Source organism: Macaca fascicularis, chromosome 11 (genome assembly GCF_037993035.2).
Source record: "Macaca fascicularis isolate 582-1 chromosome 11, T2T-MFA8v1.1".
Lineage (NCBI taxonomy): Eukaryota > Metazoa > Chordata > Mammalia > Primates > Cercopithecidae > Macaca > Macaca fascicularis.
In genome coordinates this window covers 3,454,059-3,474,354 of record NC_088385.1, presented here as the reverse complement: position 1 = coordinate 3,474,354, position 20,296 = coordinate 3,454,059, and the positions used below count along the sequence as shown (strand labels likewise).

General features: G+C 50.9%; 1 protein-coding gene across 36 annotated transcripts in view; it reads right to left on the bottom strand.

Moving 5' to 3' along the window:
* CACNA1C (calcium voltage-gated channel subunit alpha1 C) overlaps positions 1–20,296 on the bottom strand; it is a 742,107-nt gene that overhangs the window by 87,187 nt on the left and 634,624 nt on the right. For 20 of the 36 annotated variants that reach the window (XM_045366394.3, XM_045366391.3, XM_045366401.3 and 17 more), the window contains exons 20-29: positions 17,555–17,684; positions 16,271–16,330; positions 11,574–11,680; positions 8,361–8,448; positions 7,745–7,852; positions 6,527–6,579; positions 6,067–6,213; positions 4,490–4,691; positions 2,506–2,664; positions 1,796–1,906 (exon numbers count right to left, since the gene is read on the bottom strand). In XM_045366394.3, coding sequence (XP_045222329.2) covers positions 1,796–1,906; positions 2,506–2,664; positions 4,490–4,691; positions 6,067–6,213; positions 6,527–6,579; positions 7,745–7,852; positions 8,361–8,448; positions 11,574–11,680; positions 16,271–16,330; positions 17,555–17,684 — 1,165 coding nt within the window. Of the gene's footprint in view, positions 1–1,795; positions 1,907–2,505; positions 2,665–4,489; positions 4,692–6,066; positions 6,214–6,526; positions 6,580–7,744; positions 7,853–8,360; positions 8,449–11,573; positions 11,681–16,063; positions 16,124–16,270; positions 16,331–17,554; positions 17,685–20,296 lie in introns of all 36 variants that reach the window. The other 16 variants (XM_045366396.3, XM_045366393.3, XM_045366400.3 and 13 more) reach the window with 2 other exon arrangements.

The window sequence follows — 20,296 nt, the reverse complement described above, 5'->3', positions numbered from 1 at the left end:
AGTGACTGCACTCCTAGCCTCAGCTGGTCATGCTGCTGTGGGTGGTGAACTGTCAGAGCTCCTGGGCTGCAGGGCTTGGAACAGGGCCATGCATGGCCAGAGACACCGTGTGCCCTAAGGAAGGTGTCAGGGAAACCCAGGGGTCCTCTCTAGGTCAGGACAAGATCTGTCCTCCTAAATGGGACTTGTACAGGAAGGTGAAAAAGAGTGTACTTGCTTCTCTGGAGGAGGCAGGAAACCACCGTTCTATCACCAAAGGATGTCCTTTAGGAGCCTTACTCTATGAAAATCAGCTGGGATCCCCAGGCACTCTTTGAGTGAGAGAAGTACCTGCATTGTAAGAATACTGTCTTGCCTTTTAAGTCCTTCCAAGCTTGTTTCCTTCTTCCTGAAAAATACCCGCACAGCACTTGACTTGGGAAAATGCTAGTTAACCTCAGTGTGGTGGAAAATACAGTGACGTCAGAGGTGCCAGATTCCAGTCTCCGTTCTGCCAGTTCTTAGTAGTGGAGCAATTAATACTGGGCACTTCATTGTTTGAGCCTCACTTCCCCCCCTCTACAGAGGGATGCTAATACCCACTTTATAGGGACGTTTTGAGGATGACATGCGATGATATATGTGTAGCACATGATACGGAATCAAAAGTGTGAGTATTCATGCAAAGAAGGCTATGGATATCTCCTCAACGAACATGGATTCGAAGGCCAAGCCGGACCTTCCCCCACCCCCAGTTAATCTTCAGACCAGTGAAAACTTGAATGAAAATAGAAAATACAGCTCTTGGCCTCCTGTTGATCTGTGTTGCATCTGGGAAAACTACTAAAGCAGGGAGGAGAAGGCTCAGTAAAGCTGGAGAGGTTGTCTCAAGTCTGCAACCGCATGATGCTCCTAGAACTCGTTCCTTCTCATCCTTCTCCAAAAGGTGTTACGGTGGCCTGGGGGCTGCTCAGTTGCTCTTATAGCCTCTCTCAGAAGCAGCTGTCCTGGTGGTGAATCCCGGCCAGTGGATGCCGGTGATTCTGATCCATCTACAGAGGCCCAGGGTGGAAGGTGTGGCTCACAGCAGTATCTGCTCCTCCACCACTGAGGACAGCGGGGGTGACTGGCTAGGAAGGGCACAGATGATCCAAAGGACAGGAATTCTGACCCTGCCTCATTCAGCAGAGCAGGCCTAATCTTGCCCTTACAAACGAGGAATAAAGCAGAGAAATTTGCAGGTAATTGTTCTTCCTGCCCCAGAGCGTGTAAGCAGCAATGCCATAGCTCTGAGGCAGGGAACAGGAGTGCCCATAGGCTGTAGCCCTGAGCCCTGAGCAAATCCAGCCCTGGCTGAATGTTTTATACGAGGTTGGTCTGTGTGGCTGATGAAATGGGAGGAGGGTGGAACAGAGGCCTGAGTGGATCTGGGGGGCTGGGCCCGGAGAGGTTTGGTCTGCCAGTCTATGGGCATAGTTTCTTCTAATAACAGGTTATGTACTAGAGGATGGGACATAGGAGAAAGACCATCACCTGCCTCTCCCAGGAGAGGCTCAGAGGTTCAGCTCAGCGAGGAATCTGCAGCTTGTGCATCCCAGCCAGGGTCAACACCGAGAACTGAGAGGGTTTCCTGGAGTTGGCCTGGTTCAGCTCTGGGCAGGTGGAGGAGTTGGAGCTCTGATCATTGGAGCAGCGATGGTCTTTCACCGATGCCTTTTTCTCTCTTCCCCTGATTCTGCCTTCAATACCTGCACCCCACCTCCCCGTCCTGTCCACCCCGACGCCTGTGAATCAAAGGTCTTTCTCAGAGGCCTACCTTGGGTTTGAAGGCAATGAGCTTCAGGATCATCTCCACGGTGAAAAGGCCAGTGAAGAGCATGTTGAGGATGTTCATGGCGATTTTGAACAGGCAGCTCTGGCCGTAGTGCTGCATCAGGAGAGGGGAGGAGCTGTGAACACGGGGCAGGGAGGTCTCTCCTCCTCCCCACCTTTTGCCCACCCTTCTCAGAGGCCCTTGTCTCAGCAAGACTTTCCTCAAACCCAACTCCAGAGGGCCACCCACCTCTCCGTGGGCAGTCAGGAGGACTCAGGAGAACTCCAAGCTCTTCCCTGCTCTACCATCTCTGAACACATCTGTGTTCATTTCCCCAGTTGGCTGTGATGACTTTATGGAGACTTTCGGCACTCAAAAGAGCTTGGGAACAAGCTCTGCCCCTGAAGACGGGTGGATGCAGAACCCACCTCCACACGCGACGCCTTCCCGGCAACAACGAATGCGTCCAGCTCACTCCCTCCCTTCTCCATCTCCTCCCCTCTCTCCATTGATCAACCCAGGGTGCCATGGATTCTTCCCTAAGGCCCAGAGAGGAGCACATCCTTGACAGGGAATATTCGTCTTTCTCCAGCTGCCTCCCTTGGCGGCCAGGAAGGCGATGCACTGAGCTGCCTGCCGCTCCGTTACGCTTTCCATCCCCATGGCACGCCTCCCTCCTGCAGCACCGTGGCTGTGCTCCCCCTTGGACTGACCTGCATGGCCAGGCAGATGGTGTTGAGCAGGATGAGGACGAACATCAGGTACTCGAAGTAGGTGGAGTTGACCACGTACCACACTTTGTACTGGTGCTGGTTCTTGGGGATGTACCTCCGCAGGGGCCGGGCCTTGAGGGCGTATTCCACACACTGTCGCTGGGAGGGTGGTGGAGGATGGGGAGAGTGGGGTTAGTTACCTGGAGGGTGTGGGGGGAGCTGGCAGAGAAGTGTGGGATGTGAATGAAACCACACACTGTGGGGTGGGGTTCTCCAGAAGTCAGATTGGCTGCTCTGGCTCACTTACAGGTGGGAGATGTTATTTGGAAAATGTCTCGATTCTTCCACGGCCCCCTTAATCAAGCAGAGAGCCCCTTCTTGTCAAATCCCCATATCAAGGTCCTAGGCAGGGACCATACATCTCCTTTCCTCCGCCTGGTGATGCCTTCATGTGCCTCAGCCGGGAGTCGGCATCGCTAAGAATGTGCTTGCTGACCCACTGACAGCTGGGCTTCTCACTGATTACGTCCCATGCTACAGACCTTCCTTGGGTACTTCTCTCCTCGGTTTTTTTTCCTGTCCTAAATCCAGCAGGCTGGAGTGCAGTGGTATGATCTCGGCTCACTGCAACCTCCGTCTCCCAGGCTCAAGCGATTCTCCTGACTCAGCCTCCCAAGTAGCTGTGATTACAGGCACGTGCCACCACGTCCAGCTAATTTTTTGTATTTTTAGTAGAGATGGGGTTTTGCCATGTTGGCCAGGCTGTTCTCAAACTCCTGGCCTCAAGTGATCCACCCACCTTGGCCTCCCAAAGTGCTGGTATTATAGGCATGAGCCACTGAGCCTGGCCAACTAAATCAATCTTTCTTATTTGCCAGTGTCCATAAGATGGAAAAACACAGTTCACTGACAGGGAAGAAGATTCTGGGCTAACTAGATTCTTGGGACTCTGGCAAAGAGCCAGTCCATTTCTCTGCACTTTGCCCAGGCTTCCAGATCAGGAACTGGGGAATCTCCCCGGCATCTTCTGAAACCCTCAGCCCCGCTGTCCAATGCCTGAGCCTTAACGCTTTTACCTCCTCCTATTCTTTCCATCGCTACCATCATTAACCTGATATTAGATCGGGGTCTAATCCTCTCTCATTTCCACTTTCTAACTGGCCTCCCCTCTTTCCTGTCTTCTTTCAATCCAGGGTCCATGCAGCAGCCAGCAGAGTGAGTCTACGCCTGAGATGTAGACTTGAAGACTCACAGGGGATTGGCTGGCCTGGTGAGGGTCACAAGGGGCACACCATGCTGCGTTCCTTCCCGTGGGCACTCCGTATTCACAGACAGGGATGTGCTTCCCCACGGACTCCTCCCAGGGGGAGCCGAGCTGGGGAACAGACCTGAGGCACTACACCCACCTCCCACCCTAACAGCTTCCTGACTCAGCCACGGCACTGCCAGCTCTCCACGGCTACCAGAACCTGTCACGATACTTGGCATCACCATCTCACTCCCACTTAAGCCTCTTTCCTGCCCCCACCTCCCACAGAGTCCTCTGGGTTTTACTTAAGAAACCATATAAGAGTGGTTTCCTGAAGCCATCCTGTTCCCCACCCCAAAGCCCTCACTCCCTCATAGTTCTAGTCTCTCTCCTCCGTATCAATGGTGCCGACCCAACTGGGTCCTTCTAACTTGTTAACTTCTAGATAGGGCATGGGATTTTTTGTTTTTTGACAAAACCTTTCAGAGTATCCTTAAGTAGAAGCTTCATAGATATTTGTTGGCTGAGCACATTTGCCAGATCTGGGGTTTGCGGGAATATGCATTTCTTTTGCACAGGTCCCTCAAAAAGACCGAGAGCCCACTCTGGTTGAGAAGCAGAGACGATCTCAGTATCTGCACGGCCTCTCCCTGATGCAGCTCCTCTGCGGGGTGGGCGCAGGCTGCCATTCCCTCCACAGGCCCCGCTTCCCTCTGCTCCTTCCTAGGAAGCTACCTGGTTCTTGTCCAGCTCACAGTTCTTGTACTCCTGCTCCCCCTGCTCCTGGAAGGTGACGATGACGAAGCCCACGAAGATGTTCATCATGAAGAAGGCGATGATGATGATGTAGATGATGAAGAAGATGGAGATCTCCACGCGGTAATTGTAGATGGGACCCTTGTCTTCGGTGTGGGAGTCGATGGAGCGGTACAGCAGCCTGCAGGAGGAGACAGGTCCCACAGAGGGAACTGGAGAAGCAGGGTCCCCTCTGCAGAAGGATGGCACCACTGCTCCAGGGATCCCAGGGATCAGGGTGCAGGAGACAGCTCTGGGCTGGAGTCCCAGCTCGGCCACTTACTGGCTGTGTGACCTTGGGCAAAGCTCTTAACCTCTCTGAGACTCAGATTCTTCATCTGTAAATTGGAGACAATAATTCCCGACTTTCCTACCTTGCAGGGAAGTTAGAATAATGTATAGGAAGGTGTTTTGCAACTGTGAAGAACTATTTAAATGTAACATGAGTCATGGGCATTGATTTCAAATACTGGAAATACTGGTAAATATTGAGACAGCTTTGCAAACTGGCATGGACTCAGAGGATGTTAGAGGGAATGTAGAATAAATCTCTCCGAGAGCAAATATCCACTTAGATAAAGCACTCACATGACCCATGCTACTCCGATCATCACCAATGGTCTGGTTTTAGACTTAAGCAGTTTACATACATATGCCATTCATTTGAGCCTGGCTGTATGCCCCATGGAGCTTGTTATTCTTCACGGACAGGGATTATCTCTTTGCCTTCCTCCGTAGCCCTGCACAGCACTTGGTTATTCTCTGTCACCTATATTTTACCGCATGATAATGATGACTCTCACCTAAGATCCATGCATTGCTGTTGACTTAGAAACATTTAGAATTTTCTGACTTTCAGATTCTAATTTCACTGGAATACACATTGGGAGAAAAACAGGTGTCTATACAAAGATATAAAGACCTGATGGGAAGGTGCCTGGTAGAGGTGACACAGTGTGCAAGGGCCATGGGCTGCTCTAGGCACAAACGCATTGCCTCAGCAGAGGACGTGGGGCCCAGGCCTCCATCCCTTTCTCACTATCCTCTATAAATATAGGCAAGGCTTTTCCTAAGGAGACTGGGGTCCAGTTAATAAAGATATCTCAGCCATCTTTACCCCAACGAAGGGCACGCTGGGAGTGGTAATTTTGAATTCTATGGTGACCACAGGGCCCGCACCTGGAGAAGCTCTCCCCACACCCAACTCCCAGATGCCATAAGGGTAATGACAGAGACCTCTGACATTGTGGCTCATGCTGAGGTTGGAAAGAGGGCTAAAAAAAGGTCATTTTTGGTGGGAGTTTCTTGACACTTTCTAGAGAAGGAAGAGTCTGTGTTTCAGCAGTGACAGTGGACTGTGAGTTGTTCTAGAAAGATACCTCACTGCTTGGGGAGGACCCAGGTAAACATGACCTCCAGAAGGAGTGCGGGACATGAACAAAACTTGGGTTTGCGCTGGAAAGTCAGTACTGGCCCTCGAAGGTCAGGGTTCATGAGGCCTTGGTTTGCATACTCACTCTGGCCACCCTTCGAAGGTGGAGACGGTGAAGAGGGCCATCATGGCGGCCAGAACATTGTCAAAGTCAAACTTGCTGTTCTCCCAGCTGCGGGGTTGGATGATGGGGTGGTCAACCTCCCCGTCTTTGTACGTGATGTAGTTGCCCCTGAGAAAGGAGAAGCAGTTTACTCTGGGGTCTCCCATCTTCCCTCACGCCTGCCAGTCACCCTGAATGCTGGGTGGGATGGGACTGCCTGGCTTGACCTTCACAGTTCCAGCCATGGGAGGAGCTTCAGTGGGTAGAAACTTCAGGAAGAAAAAATGCTACACATTGTGTCAGCGAGGCCAGATTACACACAGGCAAAAGTCCAGGTGCCACTGCGGTCTTAGAAACTGAGCTGTCCCTCCTTTCTGGTCAAGCCTCCAGCCTCCTGGGGCTGACTGGCCGTGGCCCTGGCTGCCCTCCCACCTCCACTCACTTGCATTCCGCCTCTGTCTGCTTGGAACTGTCTGAACAGGTGTACAGCTTTCCCTGGAAGGCAGAGAACAGAGTATTAGAGATGTTCAGTAATCAATGAGTCAATCCAAAAACAATTAGTGAGCACCTCCATAGCCCAGCATTGTGCCAGGGACAAAAAGCGTAGAATCCGGCCAGGTGCGGTGGCTCACACCTGTAATCCCAGCACTTTGGGAGGCTGAGGTGGGCGGATCACAAGGTCAGGAGATGGAGACCATCCTGTGAATGGTGAAACCCCGTCTCTATTAAAAATACAAAAAATTGGCCGGGCATGGTGGCGGGCGCCTGTAGTCCCAGCTACTCAAGAGGCTGAGGCAGGACAATGGCGTGAACCCGGGAGGAAGAGCTTGCTGTGAGCTGAGATCGCGCCACTGCACTCCAGCCTGGGCGACAAAGTGAGACTTCGTATCAAAACAAAACAAAACAAAACAAAACAAAACAAAAAAACTAAAAGTGCAGAATCCAGATGCGCAGGGCCTGACTCCCATGCACAAAACAGTGGTGAATACAGATGCCAGTGCTGCAAGTAGCCCTGCAATGCAAAAACGGGAGCTCGGGTGCATGGGAGCTGTACTCTCCAGGAAGGTCTCGCCAGGGAGGGAGAAGTGGAGCTGGACTCAGAGGGATGAATTAGATGGGAGTTTACACAGTGGAGGGGTGGCAGGGGAGAATGCTCTAGGTGGGAGAAAAGCAGAACTAAAAGGGTGAGGACAAAAAAGACCAGAATCCAAGGAGGGCACTGGCCTCGTTGTAGCCGAGGGGTGCTGCAGGAAGCAGCGGGAGCTGACTTTGACAGGTGCGGGGCTCTGAAAGCTGGGTGGTGTAGCAGGGACGTGATGCTGTTGGTAATAGGTCACTGCTGCAGGCTTTAAGCAAGTGACTGACACAGAGCTTCCACAGGATGCAAGTCCCTCTCCCTCTCTTTCTAGAAGGAAGGGCAGTGACCTGAAGGGCAGGTGAAGTGGAGAGCGTGAGGGGCCTCTGGCCTGGTGGCCCGATACCTCCTTCTAACGCCTCCCTCCCCTGGTCTGAAGCTGGAGTTGGGCTGCAGGTGGAGGTTACATCCAGGCCAAGTCTGGCCCAGGCCACTGTCTTGTTCGTCCAGTATCTGCCAGCTCCCTTCCCCGGGAATGCTGATGGGAGGGGAGGAAGCAGGACCACAGCGGAGCCCACACTTTACCTTGAAGAGCTGGACCCCGATGCAGGCGAACATGAACTGCAGCAGGGTGGTGACAATCACGATGTTCCCGATGGTCCGGATGGCGACAAACACACACTGAACCACATGCTGCAGTGGGAAGGGAAGGGGAGAGAGACGTGGCTTCAGGAGATGCCCGGAGCCTTTCCAGGAGGTAGCAGGGGCAGCCCGTTTGCCACAAGCGGGAGTCATTGGGCTGAGAGGGGGCAAAGCCATGCTCCGAGAGTCACATGGGAAGTGATAGACCCTAATGGGATGCAAAGGCCCCCACTGGGCTCTCTGTGACTACAAGGACAAAAGCCCTGCTAACCTCCCATCTTACAGTAGAAGGAATATAGGGATGGCGGCACCGCAGGGCCCAGGGTTTCATGGGATCTCCCTTTGGTTCTGCTTAGGGAAGACACTTTGGATGACTGCCTCTGTTACTCTTCTGTTCATTACGGATCCGGGACATGCAGTGGTACCAGTGTCCAGGACCCCACATGGCAGCCACTTGGCCTGACCATCATCTCCTCCTTCCAACCCAACCCTCACCTCTGTGGAGCTCCCACTCCCCAGTGGGCTGGCCGGAGCCTCCCTACCCATGCCCTCAACTTACCTTTAGCCCCTTGGCCCTGTTGATAGCCCTCAGGGGCCTGAGTACTCGCAGGACTCGCAAGATCTTCACGACATTGATTGCACTGGACCTGGGAGAGGGAAACAGGCAGGGTAGTAAGCTCCTCCTGTTTCTGGGGGGAGCAAAAATAATGTGGTAAGGGAGTGTCCTGACAGGTGAATCCCAGGCAAACCTGAGAAAATGTAAAGCTCATCTTGGGGACGTTTGCATTCTGGGACCACTCTCTACTCCTGTCTCCCACCCCGTGAGAGCCTGGAGCTCGCCTATAACCCTGGGGCTTTCCTTTGGGTGAATAAATAATACGCAAAGTGGCTCAACGCAGGTCATTAGCAATGTACTGTGCTACTTGCAGGGGCACCCACAGTGTCACAGAAGAAATCCAGAGCGAGGCCATGGGAATTCAGAGCCCAGCACAGGCACTTGCTAGCCAAGGCACTGAGGACAAATTTCCTCAATTTTCTGAGCTCTAGTTTCTTTATCTGTAAAATGGGTCTGTAATCAGCTCAGAAGGTCTCTGCAAGGGTTATATAAGAGTTCCATGTAAATCACCTAGCCGTGTGCTTGATAAACTGCCTAAATGGTACCTTTTATCATGATGCCTGCTGAAGACATCATTACACTTAAAGGAATGCCGTACTAATGGTGGGATCTCGGGTCTTGTGGCTGGAGGTGATGGGCATGGGGAGGAGATTTCGTAGTGTTTATCTCCAAACACATACCCTAGACAGTTGCCCCTGGCACCTACACCTAAAACCCACCCAGAGCACACTCAGGACTCCAAGGAAGGGTGGGCTTTACTGTTGGGGCTCAGGAAACACCACCCCGAAATGACTGCCTTAGAAGCAGTCTCGGAAGCACAAGTTTTTCTCTGAACTTCTCTTGCCCTCCTGTCTCAGTCCCCTTCTCCTCCGAGGCTAGCCATAGACACTAGAATCCCCCTTCTCCAAGATGGGTCAAGAAGCCAGAACCCAGAATCCCGTTTCCTCAAAGCCAGCCACACAACCTAAAAATATTACTTAAATTTTCCCTCTGCTTTTCTGTATAAAAACTGGCCATAAAAAAATCCTCAGATCTACCACGTGGGAGTGTAGATCCTAAGACTCCTATTGCAGACAGGATCCTGTCGCCAGCCCAGAAGGAAGGAATGCTTCACAGAGAGGCGAAGAACCTAGAGACAGGCCTTGCTGGGTTCCCCACTCAGTCCATTCACGTTAGATCCTACCCTTCTTGTCCAGTCACATTTCTACATGGCTGTCCATACTTTTTTGGAACCAAAGCATAAAAATGGACAATTTTCCCTGTATCTTTGGGTCTGCATTCTGAAGGCTCTGTGTATACACGTGAAATAAATGTGAATGCTTTTTCTCCAATTAACCTTTCTCTTGTCGGTTGATTTTTCAGTGACCCTTCAGAAGGCCCTTTGGCTCCTACACTGCACTACAGGTTCCACACTCCTGGGATGCTGAGGCCAAGCCAGAGCTTCTTGGAGTCTCAGGAAACTGCTTTTCCCCAGTGCGATGGAGACAGCAGGAGACAGGCCCCTGAGCAAGATGCCTGGATGGTTTTTGGAGCTGTCCGTCCTACCCAGGTGGGGCTTACTAACCATACCACCTCGGTGAGCAGCCGTGGAGTACATCCTAACCCTCACGGGCTAACTACCTCAGACAGCCTCTCAAGCTTTTAGAGAGCCTCATACTTGCCTTGGGACCTAAACAATGAATGGCAGGCCAGCAAGTGCTGATTTCATGCTTTGTGTGGTCAGGATGATGTGCTCAAGAAGGGGCTGGCGGAAAGATCCGATTTCTCTGGTGCATAGCTCTTTTATTCCAAGAGATGCAAAGGCCACTCCTGTCTATCACTGTGTCTCCTACAGTCTCTCTGGGAGGGAGTCAGCTTGCACTGAATTACAACGGAAGGGGTTTAAAGGTCAGATGGGAAACACACAGGCTGAAGAGGAAGAATTCCTCGTTCAAGGTTAAATAGTGATTGAGTGGCCACGCTGGGATTCAAATCTAGACTTGTAGGCTCCCAGGCAGAAAATACGGGGTAATATAATTGATGATCACAGACAAGGGTCTCTCCCAAGGCCCCGGTCCCTGCATGATCTCAGCCGACCATGAAAACACGCTTGGGAGGAGAGATCTAGGAACCATGGGACTTAGGCCTTTCTCTACCATAGGTGTGACCTTGAGCAAGTGCCATGATGTCCTGAACCCCAAATTTCCCATCTATACAATGATGATAATAACACTTGCCATGTCTCCCCCATCGCTGTGTGTGTGTGAGGACCATAGAAGAACGTGTATGTGGAAGTGCTTTGAAAGTTAAAGTGTAGGATTCACACTATCAGCTGTTAGAACTTGGTAGAAACTAGTAATCAGATCCTCCACACCTGAACGAGGTCTGCAACCTTGGCTGTACAGGGGAGTCACCTGGAGAGCTCTGAGAACTCACACCCAGACTGCACCCCAGCCCAGTGAAATGAAACACACACACACATACACACACACACACGCACACACACAAGACACAAATATACAGTCACACACACACACACACATGCACATACATCCACATATACATCCACATACACACCCATATAGACACATATGCAGACACAAACCCACAAACACATGCATACAAGCGCATACATACACACATACACACATCCACAAACACACATACACATATACACACACCCCACACATACACACACATGCACACATACACCCCACACTTACACAGACATATATACACATTCACACATACACTCATACATGAGGTGCTTTGGCTGGAGAGAGAGGGGAGAGAAAGGGAAGAGGGTCCAGGTCAGGGGAGGCCATGGCAGTGGCAGACTATGGGTTGCTGAAGGTCAGCCTAGGGCACTGGGGCCGTGGTGGAGGAGGCAGGAAGGTCCTGGGGACAACCGTTTCTTAATAGCTGAGCCTGGCCCCGCCTGTCATGGCAAAACCCAGGTATTTAAACATATTCGCGCCTGATCAACATGCCCCAAGTGTCAGACCACCGAGGACACGGATCCAAGAACTCAAAGCCGCCATGTACAGCTTCGGAGGCCCCACCCCACTCTCATCACACTTCGGTGGCCCTGCAGGCGGGCCCTCCAGGGTTTGGTTGTCCTCTCTGGCACCCCTTGCTAGCAGCATGGCCCGTCGTGGGCTGAGGGGGTCCACTCACTGGATGCCAAAGGAGATGAGGGACACGCTGACCACCAGCAGGTCCAGGATGTTGAAGTAGTTCCGGCAGAAGGAGCCCTTGTGCAGAAAAGCCCCATAAGCAGTCATCTGCAGGGAGGGACAGAGAAACACCAGTGTGAGTGGCCCGAGCCCGAGCCCAGAGACCCCTCACACCACCCCTTCCTCCCACAGCATTCCTTGGGCAAGTCCCAAGCACCATCCACGGGGAACAGGAAGGACAAAGACGGCAATATGGTGCCGAGAAATGAGTTCTGCCACCATGCACACAATCGCCCAAGAATCTCCCAGCCCAGGACTTCTGGGTGGCTCCTTGCACCTGCCAGGCCACGCCAGGCTCTTTAGTCCTACATTCAAAGCCTTTTCACGTGGGCCCCACCATCCCATTCTAATTTCCCGCTGTTCCACATCCCAAGTCCGTGGCTTCGGGCCTGTAGGGTCCTTTCCTGATGCTCTCGGGCTGGGAGCACATGTCCCGACTGCTTCTCTGAATGCTTGAGTCCTTAGGCCAGCTGAGAGCATCGGGCATCTGCAGGGAGTGGGGCGGGGGTGGGGGGGCATGCCCAGGAGGGTGACCAGCCATCCTGGTTTGCCCAGGTTTGCTTTATCACCAGAAATCCTGTATCCCGGGAAACTCCTCAGTCTGAGGCAAACTAGGCCAGCTGGTCACCCTGGTGCCTGGTGAGAAGTTCCAGTGGTGACTCTGGCAATTAGCATACCTCCCCTTCCTGGCCTCAAAGGGTGCTGACGATTGATGCCAACTATTCTAAACTCAATTCTCCTGTCTTGCTTCTAGACTGCATCTGGAGTTTTTTAAGGGCAAAAAACTGTGTGATCAGAGGGGCTATGAGGCTCCGTGGCTAAGAGCACAGGCTCTGAGGCCAGGCGGCCTGGGCTGGAATCCCAGCCCCATGGTATTTTATTTGTGTGGCCTGGAGCAAGAAACTCAACTTCCCTTAGTGCCTCTGTTTCCTCATTGGAAAACGAGGATACGACCCACCCTACAGGGTTGTAAGCATCAAGCGGGTACTTCTGTGTAAAATACTTAGGACCCACCCTGCACGCAGTGAGACCCATAAAAGGCTGAGCTGTCACTACAGCCTGGATTTGTATTCCGGATGCTTCCTGGATGAGGAAAGTTCTGTTCTCTCATCATAAAGTGAGGAAACTATCCCCTGGCTTTGTGAAAGCCCTTTGGAAACTTTTTAAAAGAGAACACACAAGATGATGATGACTGTTACAGGACTTGGCCATTATTACCACCCTCTGAGCCTGGTGTAAAGCTGTGCACTGCAGGCGCTCAACAAATCGCCTTTATAGCCTTTCTCATTTTGCCGACTTGCATAAGGGTCCGTGGTTATCCAGGATAAGGGCGGTGACAGGCAGCAGACAGGAAGCATCGGCCAAAGGGAAAAATGTGGAACTGACGGTGGAGAAGGGGAGCGAGGCTCCCTGGTCATCTGGGGCCCAGTTAATCTCTTTGGAATCAGAGCGTGCCCAGGGCAGAGTGTCCGCAGAGCCATTCAAAAGCAAACACAGGGGGAAATGGGCAAAAATAGCTCTTGCAACCTAATTCTTTCCATTTATCTCTTGCAGCAGGGGGTCCCACAGGACTCAGGCACCTGTGCTGGGCAATGATTTTTAGAAGTGGGTAGATTATATAAAAGATGCAAGGGAGTATAGTTCCAGAAGGCCCACCGTCTGGAAGGCTCGCCTCTTCACCTCTCAGTGAAGACCTGGGACCCCCAGAGACTGGACTCAGGAGGCTCCCATAGTTCACATTAACTGAAGAGCCCTCTGTGCCTGCAGAAAGCCCAGTACTTCCCCAGCCACCTCGCTTTTAGTGTTAGGAAGGCACCGGGTCCAATTTCTTCTTGCTCCGGGCTTGGATCTTCCGAGGCTACTACTGAACTCTGACAGAACCCTCTGTGCTCGGCGGAAAGCATTCCTCAGGGGGTGGACTAACGAGGCTCAGAGTGCCGACTCTGTCCTCTGGTTTTGGGCTCCTGTTTCGTCTGGGGACCCTCAAATGAGACCAACACTTGAGCAAGTGCATGTGTGTGCATATGGGGGCGGTGGGAGTGTGCACCCAGGGCCAGAGGAAGAGTGGCTGTATAAGAAAGGGCAAACGGACGTGGGGAAAACAGAGCATTCACTTGAGAGTCATCTGTGCCATTCAGGGCATCAGGAAAAGCCAGGCTCAGGTACCCAGTGCGAATTGTCCCTCTTTGACCCTGTTTTTCCGATTGCCAGCCACCTGGGTCCTGCTTGCCTAATTCTACACCATTACTTGGGAAGCGGCCCTTGCTGGGGTGCTTCTATCCTGAGGAAGGAAAGGAATGGGACGTGGCTCGCTGGCTCTGCCTGGAAGGGTAGGAAAGCTCTCTGTTCAACCATGGGCCATCCCTGCCTCTCCAGGCAGCTCTCCTAGTTAGGAAACCTGTCTTTTTAATGTGATTTCTACTCATGGGTCCTGATTCTACCTTCTTCCTCTTCTATGTGACAGTCCCTTATATTACTCAGCAACTGTTGTGGGCCTACAAGCCTTTCCTTTTTAAGGCCAAACATCTCCAGGCCCCTCCACTGTTCCTTGTGCTAAATGTCCCCCTTGGACAGCCACGGTCATCTGTGCCACGACATGACACTGGGCCTTAGGCCAGGAAGAGGGACCCAGTGGGAAGGAGGTACAGGGAAGTGTTCCGGCATTGGGGTGTCTATCGAGAAGCATGCTGAGCACAGAAGAGAGTAGAAGAGGGAGGGGATGGAGGGGAGGGAAGGACCTTGCCATGACAATGGTTGCAAAGAGACCTTTCACTTTGGCTTGTATGGCAATCCCGAAGGAGAAATAGCACCATTGAAATCCACAAGGGCAGCTCTGGAGAAGGGCACTGAGAGTTGGGCCTCAGAGCTTCTCTTGTCCTAGGAAAGACCTCTGGTGTCTGTGTGCCTCCCTGCATCTGAAGTCCAGGAATCAAAGCAGCTCACCATGGAAAAGAGGTTTTGCCGCAGCACACCTTAGTGCAGCCACACAACTTTCGGTTCCCTCTCCCGACCTCCAGGAGCCAGAGCCTGGTCAGATCTACTCTCCATGAGCAGAAAAGAAAAATCTGAGCCACATACTTGGCTAGCGGGAACCAGGGATGGAAACTGGGGACACCTGAGTATCCTGGGGACAAGGACACAGGGGAAGGCACACAAAAACTGCCCCATTCAATTTGTATTTGGATGTGACTGAACTGTCATGTCCATCAACAAGCTGGGCCATGATGAGGGAGTCTCATCAGGGAAGGAAAGGTCTGCAGCTGGCAGTGGCATCGGTCAGGTGTGGACTTCAGCTTGCACTGGCCACAGCGATAGGATGACAAGGGATTCTGGACTCCTTGGGAGGGGGAGTCCCAGCCTAGTCTCCCAGGAAGAAGCTAAAGCTGAAGCATGGACTTCAGAGCCTTAGTCCTTCTGTTTGGGGAAAGGGTAGAATCTACCCCCTTGCTCAGAGAGGAGCACACGTTCCCTGAGGCCATGGAACTCACACCTTGACTCTCAGATGAACTGGCTTGGCCATGCATTGGTTTAGAGACTCAGAAATATACCGGAAAAATGGAGGCACACTCTCTCTCATCCCAGTGTTGCTCTGTGGTGGGCTCTGCCTGTTCTGAGGGTAGCAATGTTGTAGCAGTTCCCTTAGCAGAACTGAGCTGGGCCAGCAGCAGGCGAGGGCTAGGGGCTGGGGGCTGGGTGCTCAGGTTCCTTGCAGCACCTGCTCTCACCCCGCTGTACTCAGCTCTCCAGCACAGTCCTCCCTCCCCCACGCTCAGGGCAAGGGGCACTGTGACAAAGCTTTGCAGCAGGTGACTGAGGGGTTGACAGTAGTCTATAGCTACCTGCTGAAAGCCCTCAGCTCGGAGACCAGCTCCACATCTCACAGCAGGCCTGTGATCACTGTTATGTGCCCCTAACCCCAGCTTAGACCCAATGTCTGCTGCAAGTACAGATGACGGTGCTAAGGACGGGCATCCAAAGACAGCAGCCGAAGTGATTCTTTCACGTCCCAGGAGGTTTCCCACTTTCAGAGTGTATGGAGCAGGGGGAGGGAAGGAGAGTCCTACGTGGGCTCAGGTATCAATTACCCAGAGCTGGTGCGTGTGGGCATGTATGTCTGGCGCTGCTGACGGCTGCAGCCCAAACCAGTGAAATGGCAGCCCTGATGTTGGCACAGCCAACACGTGTCCCTTCCAGGGCACGGACTGCTTAGGGGTGGCTGGAGGGAGGGGCTGCAGTGGGGTAGGCTGCTCCTGGCTTCTGAGTCTGGGCAAAGTGCATCACACAAAGTGAGGGGCACTCATTTTTCCAATTTCAGGCTTGGGAGTAAAAAAAAGAGAGAGTGAAAGAAACAGAAGAGAGAAAAGAGCCAGCCAGACAGAGCAGAGACACACAAAGAAAGCGACAGAGGATGCATTGCCCAGGTTGCATTACCTTAAGGATAATTTCTAATGTAAAGATACTAGTGAAGACATAGTCTGCATTGCCTAGGATCTGAAAAATAAGCATAATTGGATTAGTGGCTCTGAGAGTGAACCCGACACCAACAGGAAGGAGCATGTGTGTTAGCGACAGACAGCGGCAGAGACCTGGTGCTGGCACAAGGGGGACAGGAGGAGCAGAGGGGGATGGGGGCTTTACCTTCAGAGCAATTTCAATGGTGAAAATGGTGGTAAAAACAATATCAAAATAAAACAGAATCTGCAAAACAAAAAGGAACAGGGTGAGGATGGGATGGGGAAGGGAGAAAAGCAGGATGGGAAGAGAGGTCAGTGGATGTTCACCAGAAAAGGGGCCACACTTCAAAATGAGATGCATGGCACTTGAGCCTTTGCACAGGGACACAGATGGAAAGGGGGGGCGAGCAGCACGCACACAGCGATCCTGAGGTGGGGCTAGCCTCAGGCAGCACAGCGGCTTCCCTTGAAGCCCCCAGATAAGTGAGGTGAGCTTCCAGGGCTGGCCTCAGCTGGTACTGGATCTGAGCAGCATCTGGCTGGATGCTTTTCCCATTAATCCAATTTACTTACAAACCCAAATCGGACCACTGAGATGCTTGTCAAAAGGACAGAGAATGGGGTTTGTCTTTTTGCAGGGAGATTAAAAATGCTTCGCTCTTGTTGGTGGGACTGAGCTGGCGAGCTTCCTGTGATGGTAGAAATCTACTCCTGGGTTATGTCCTTTGGGGCAAGGGAGGTGCATCCTCCAGGTGAGGTCTGCACAGGCTGAGGACCGGCTGCAGGACTGCATACTTATTCTATTTCAGGTGATGGATCAGGGGTGGGGCCAACACCTGCTAACCTCACCAAGATAGCCCGGGACCAAGCAGGCCCCAGGAGTGCAGAGTAGTTTGGCATGGGTATGGCTTTAGATCAGTGGGTTGTCTTCATGCCCACTTGGTTGGACTTGACAAAGTTTTGAGGTTTTGAAATACAGCAATTCTTAAACTGGCCTTTAACGTTGTTCAACAGAGCCTTGGGTGGGTCCTCACATTTGGTGTACTCTACTGAAGGTACCAAGACTCTCTTTTAGGTAAGGTTAGCCTCATCATTGGCACCTATTTGCCAATGCTCCCCTTCTGGTCAGAGTATGCTGGGAGCAAGGGAGGGCATGTAGTCAGTGGCCACATTTTACCAAGTTTGCAGGGAACTAGAGCTTCCTGGGGAACATCCACAGGCAATGGAAGTCCTACCCTTTGCCAATGATCAAGCCAGCCTGAGCATTTGGGTACATGCTCTCTTACTTGTTTGTGGTCCTAGGGTGGTTTTCTATCAAAGCCCTACTCTCTTAATGAAATGTCAGTTGTGGATCTGATTATGACATCTAGAATTGGGCTCCGGATTGAACAATGATGTCAGCAACAGAAGCTGTGGGCCCGGCACAGCCCCAGAGGGAAGGAGTGCAGAGGACACAGGCAATGCATACATGGTTCCTGAAGGAGGTGTGCTGGACCGGGTCCTCAGCAGCCAGGGAAATGCTGCTGAGCAGAATGAAGAAGAGGATCAGGTTGGTGAAGATCGTGTCGTTGACAATGCGGTGGCACTGCAGGCGAAACCTATATGGGAGGGGGGACAGGAGGAGAGACAAGTCAAGGCAGATAAGGGGAAGCAGCAGTCGGCTCTTGGGAGCCTGTCCCCTCAGCTCTTCCCAGCAGCTGGTAACTGGTGCTTGTTGGCTTCAAGTGACCTCTTCATTTTGAAGTCTTACTGCCGCTTGGTAATGACAACCCCTCACCGCCATGGTGCAGATATCACCTTTGATATTTTAGAAGGTTACATCTGAGACCTTTGAGAATCTCTGAATTCCCAAATCCTGCTCTGACATTCATAACTGGCTTTTGTTTGGGGACTTATTTTCCCTATCATTGAAAAGAAATCACTTTATGAGATCTGCTCTATGCTAATGCACAGGGAACAATAGGACTGCCCGGAGCTGGGTATGCTGAGGAGCCGGCCAAGCTGGCTTTCTGTAGGTGATCTGCTCCTGTGTAAGAGCTTTACATGTGCAATTCACTTCCATGCCCCAGCACAATTACCCAACTGAGCTTCTAGGCACTCAGTGATAGTACCAAAAATGCTAGGTTCCTAAATGTGAAAGTGTCTTGTACACCATCTCATCCTGACAACAATGTAGGAAGGAAGGGATGGGTGTCATCATCTTCATTTCACAGGTAAGAACACTGAAACCCAAGTAGGAGAAGCTTGCCCAGAAACATAGCCTTAGTGTTGGGGAGCCAGGGCTTCAACCCAGGCCTTCAGACTTCTGCTCCTGGCATTATGGTTGACTAAATGCTCTGAGAAGCCCTCCTGCTGCAGAAGCACCAAACCCTCGAAGGGCCAAGCTCTCTGAGACAATTCTGGTTTATGAGAGTTAGGAGATGGCTGTAAGAATCATCTGCTTCAAACTAACAACCCCTCCTGCCAACCTCCACTGAGCTGAGGCTATGTATGGAGAGAGAGCCAGCCAGGAAGGCAGAATTGCTTGAGGATGGAAGCCAATAACAGCAGTGCTGTCAAGAAATTGCAGGTTAAGCCAGTCTTGACATGGGGCAGGAAAGCCTGAGCCAACACCTCCAAGGGGCATCTGGAAGAAAGCCTCCCCAGACCTACTTTAGTCCTCAGGACTCTCACAAATGAAGAAGAAGTGTTGGGGTCACAATCAAAGATCATCGGATGCACCAAAGGACAAGCCACTAAGATGGGAAATCTGAAGAAACACCAGATAAGTGATTTAGATTCCAAAGACTGGGGGTATTGGAAATATTAGATATAGACTATAAAACAACTATATTTGAAATATTTAATGAAATAAAGGACTAAATCACAAAGATGAGGCATCAATAGAAACTACTAGATTTAGAGTGATGAATCTGGAAAATCAAGCAACAAATGGAACCAACTAAAACAAAAACATATAATGGTCAAGATAAAAAATTGGTTTAGACAGTAATATAGATTAAGTTGAAAATAGAATTAAGAAACTGGAAGATACAGCTGAAGAAATCTCCCAGAATACAGAAAGACAAGGAGATGAAAGATATGTAAGGCCCTCTAAGAAATAGGGAGAACAGAATGAAAAAGTCTAACAGATGTCCAATTGGAGTGTCAAAAGGAAGAAACATAGAATTAAAAAGAAGTAAGATTTAAACATTATGGCTATACATTTTCATTAAATAAAAATCTAAATCCATAGGCTTAGGAAGCAGAATGTATTCTAAGCAAGATAAATGGAAAGAAATCCACACCTTGACACATGGTAGTAAATCTGTACAACCACAAAGGCAACAGAATATGTTAAAAGCAGCTACAAATAAAGGTTAGGTTACTCACAAAGAACTCATAGTTGGAATGACACCTGACTTTACAGTGGAATAACACCTTTCTTGTGCTGCAGGACAAAAACTGTCTAAAATAGTGTTCACAGCAAAACTATCTTTCAAGAGCAAGAAGTGAAAACAGTTATAGGTAAGCAGAGGCCAAGTGAATTTGCCATTATGGAACTAAAGGAGCTTCTAAAGAATGTACTTTAGTAGGAAAGAAAATGTTAGCTAAAGGATGGACGGAAATGAATAAAAAAATGGTGAACAAATAAAATGGTAAGGTGTACATATATCCAAACACACACTATCTATATGATAATAAGACTCACTAACTTGTTGGGTTAAAAATAAAAGTTGGACTAAGTTACTAATGACAATTCCATGTAAGTAAGGAGCAGATGAGTGAGTTAAAATAGTCTAAGGTCAATCTATTATACAGGAGGAGATTCTTGATATTGTTTAACATCACATTTTGTTAAGTTAAATAGAATTAGTAAATTATCAAGGGTAATCACCCAAAGAATAGAAATAGAGTTTAAACATTTCAAAAAGTGGAGAGAAAAGGCCGGGCGCGGTGGCTCACGCCTGTAATCCCAGCACTCTGGGAGGCCGAGGCGGGCAGATCACAAGGTCAGGAGATCGAGACCATCCTGACTAACACAGTAAAACCCCATCTCTACTAAAAATACAAAAAATTAGCTGGGCACTGTGGCGGGCGCCGGTAGTCCCAGCTACTTGGGAGGCTGAGGCAGGAGAATGGCTTGAACCCGGGAGGCGGAGCTTGCAGTGAGCCGAGATTATGCCACCGCACTCCAGGCTGGGCGGCAGAGCGAGACTCTGTCTCCAAA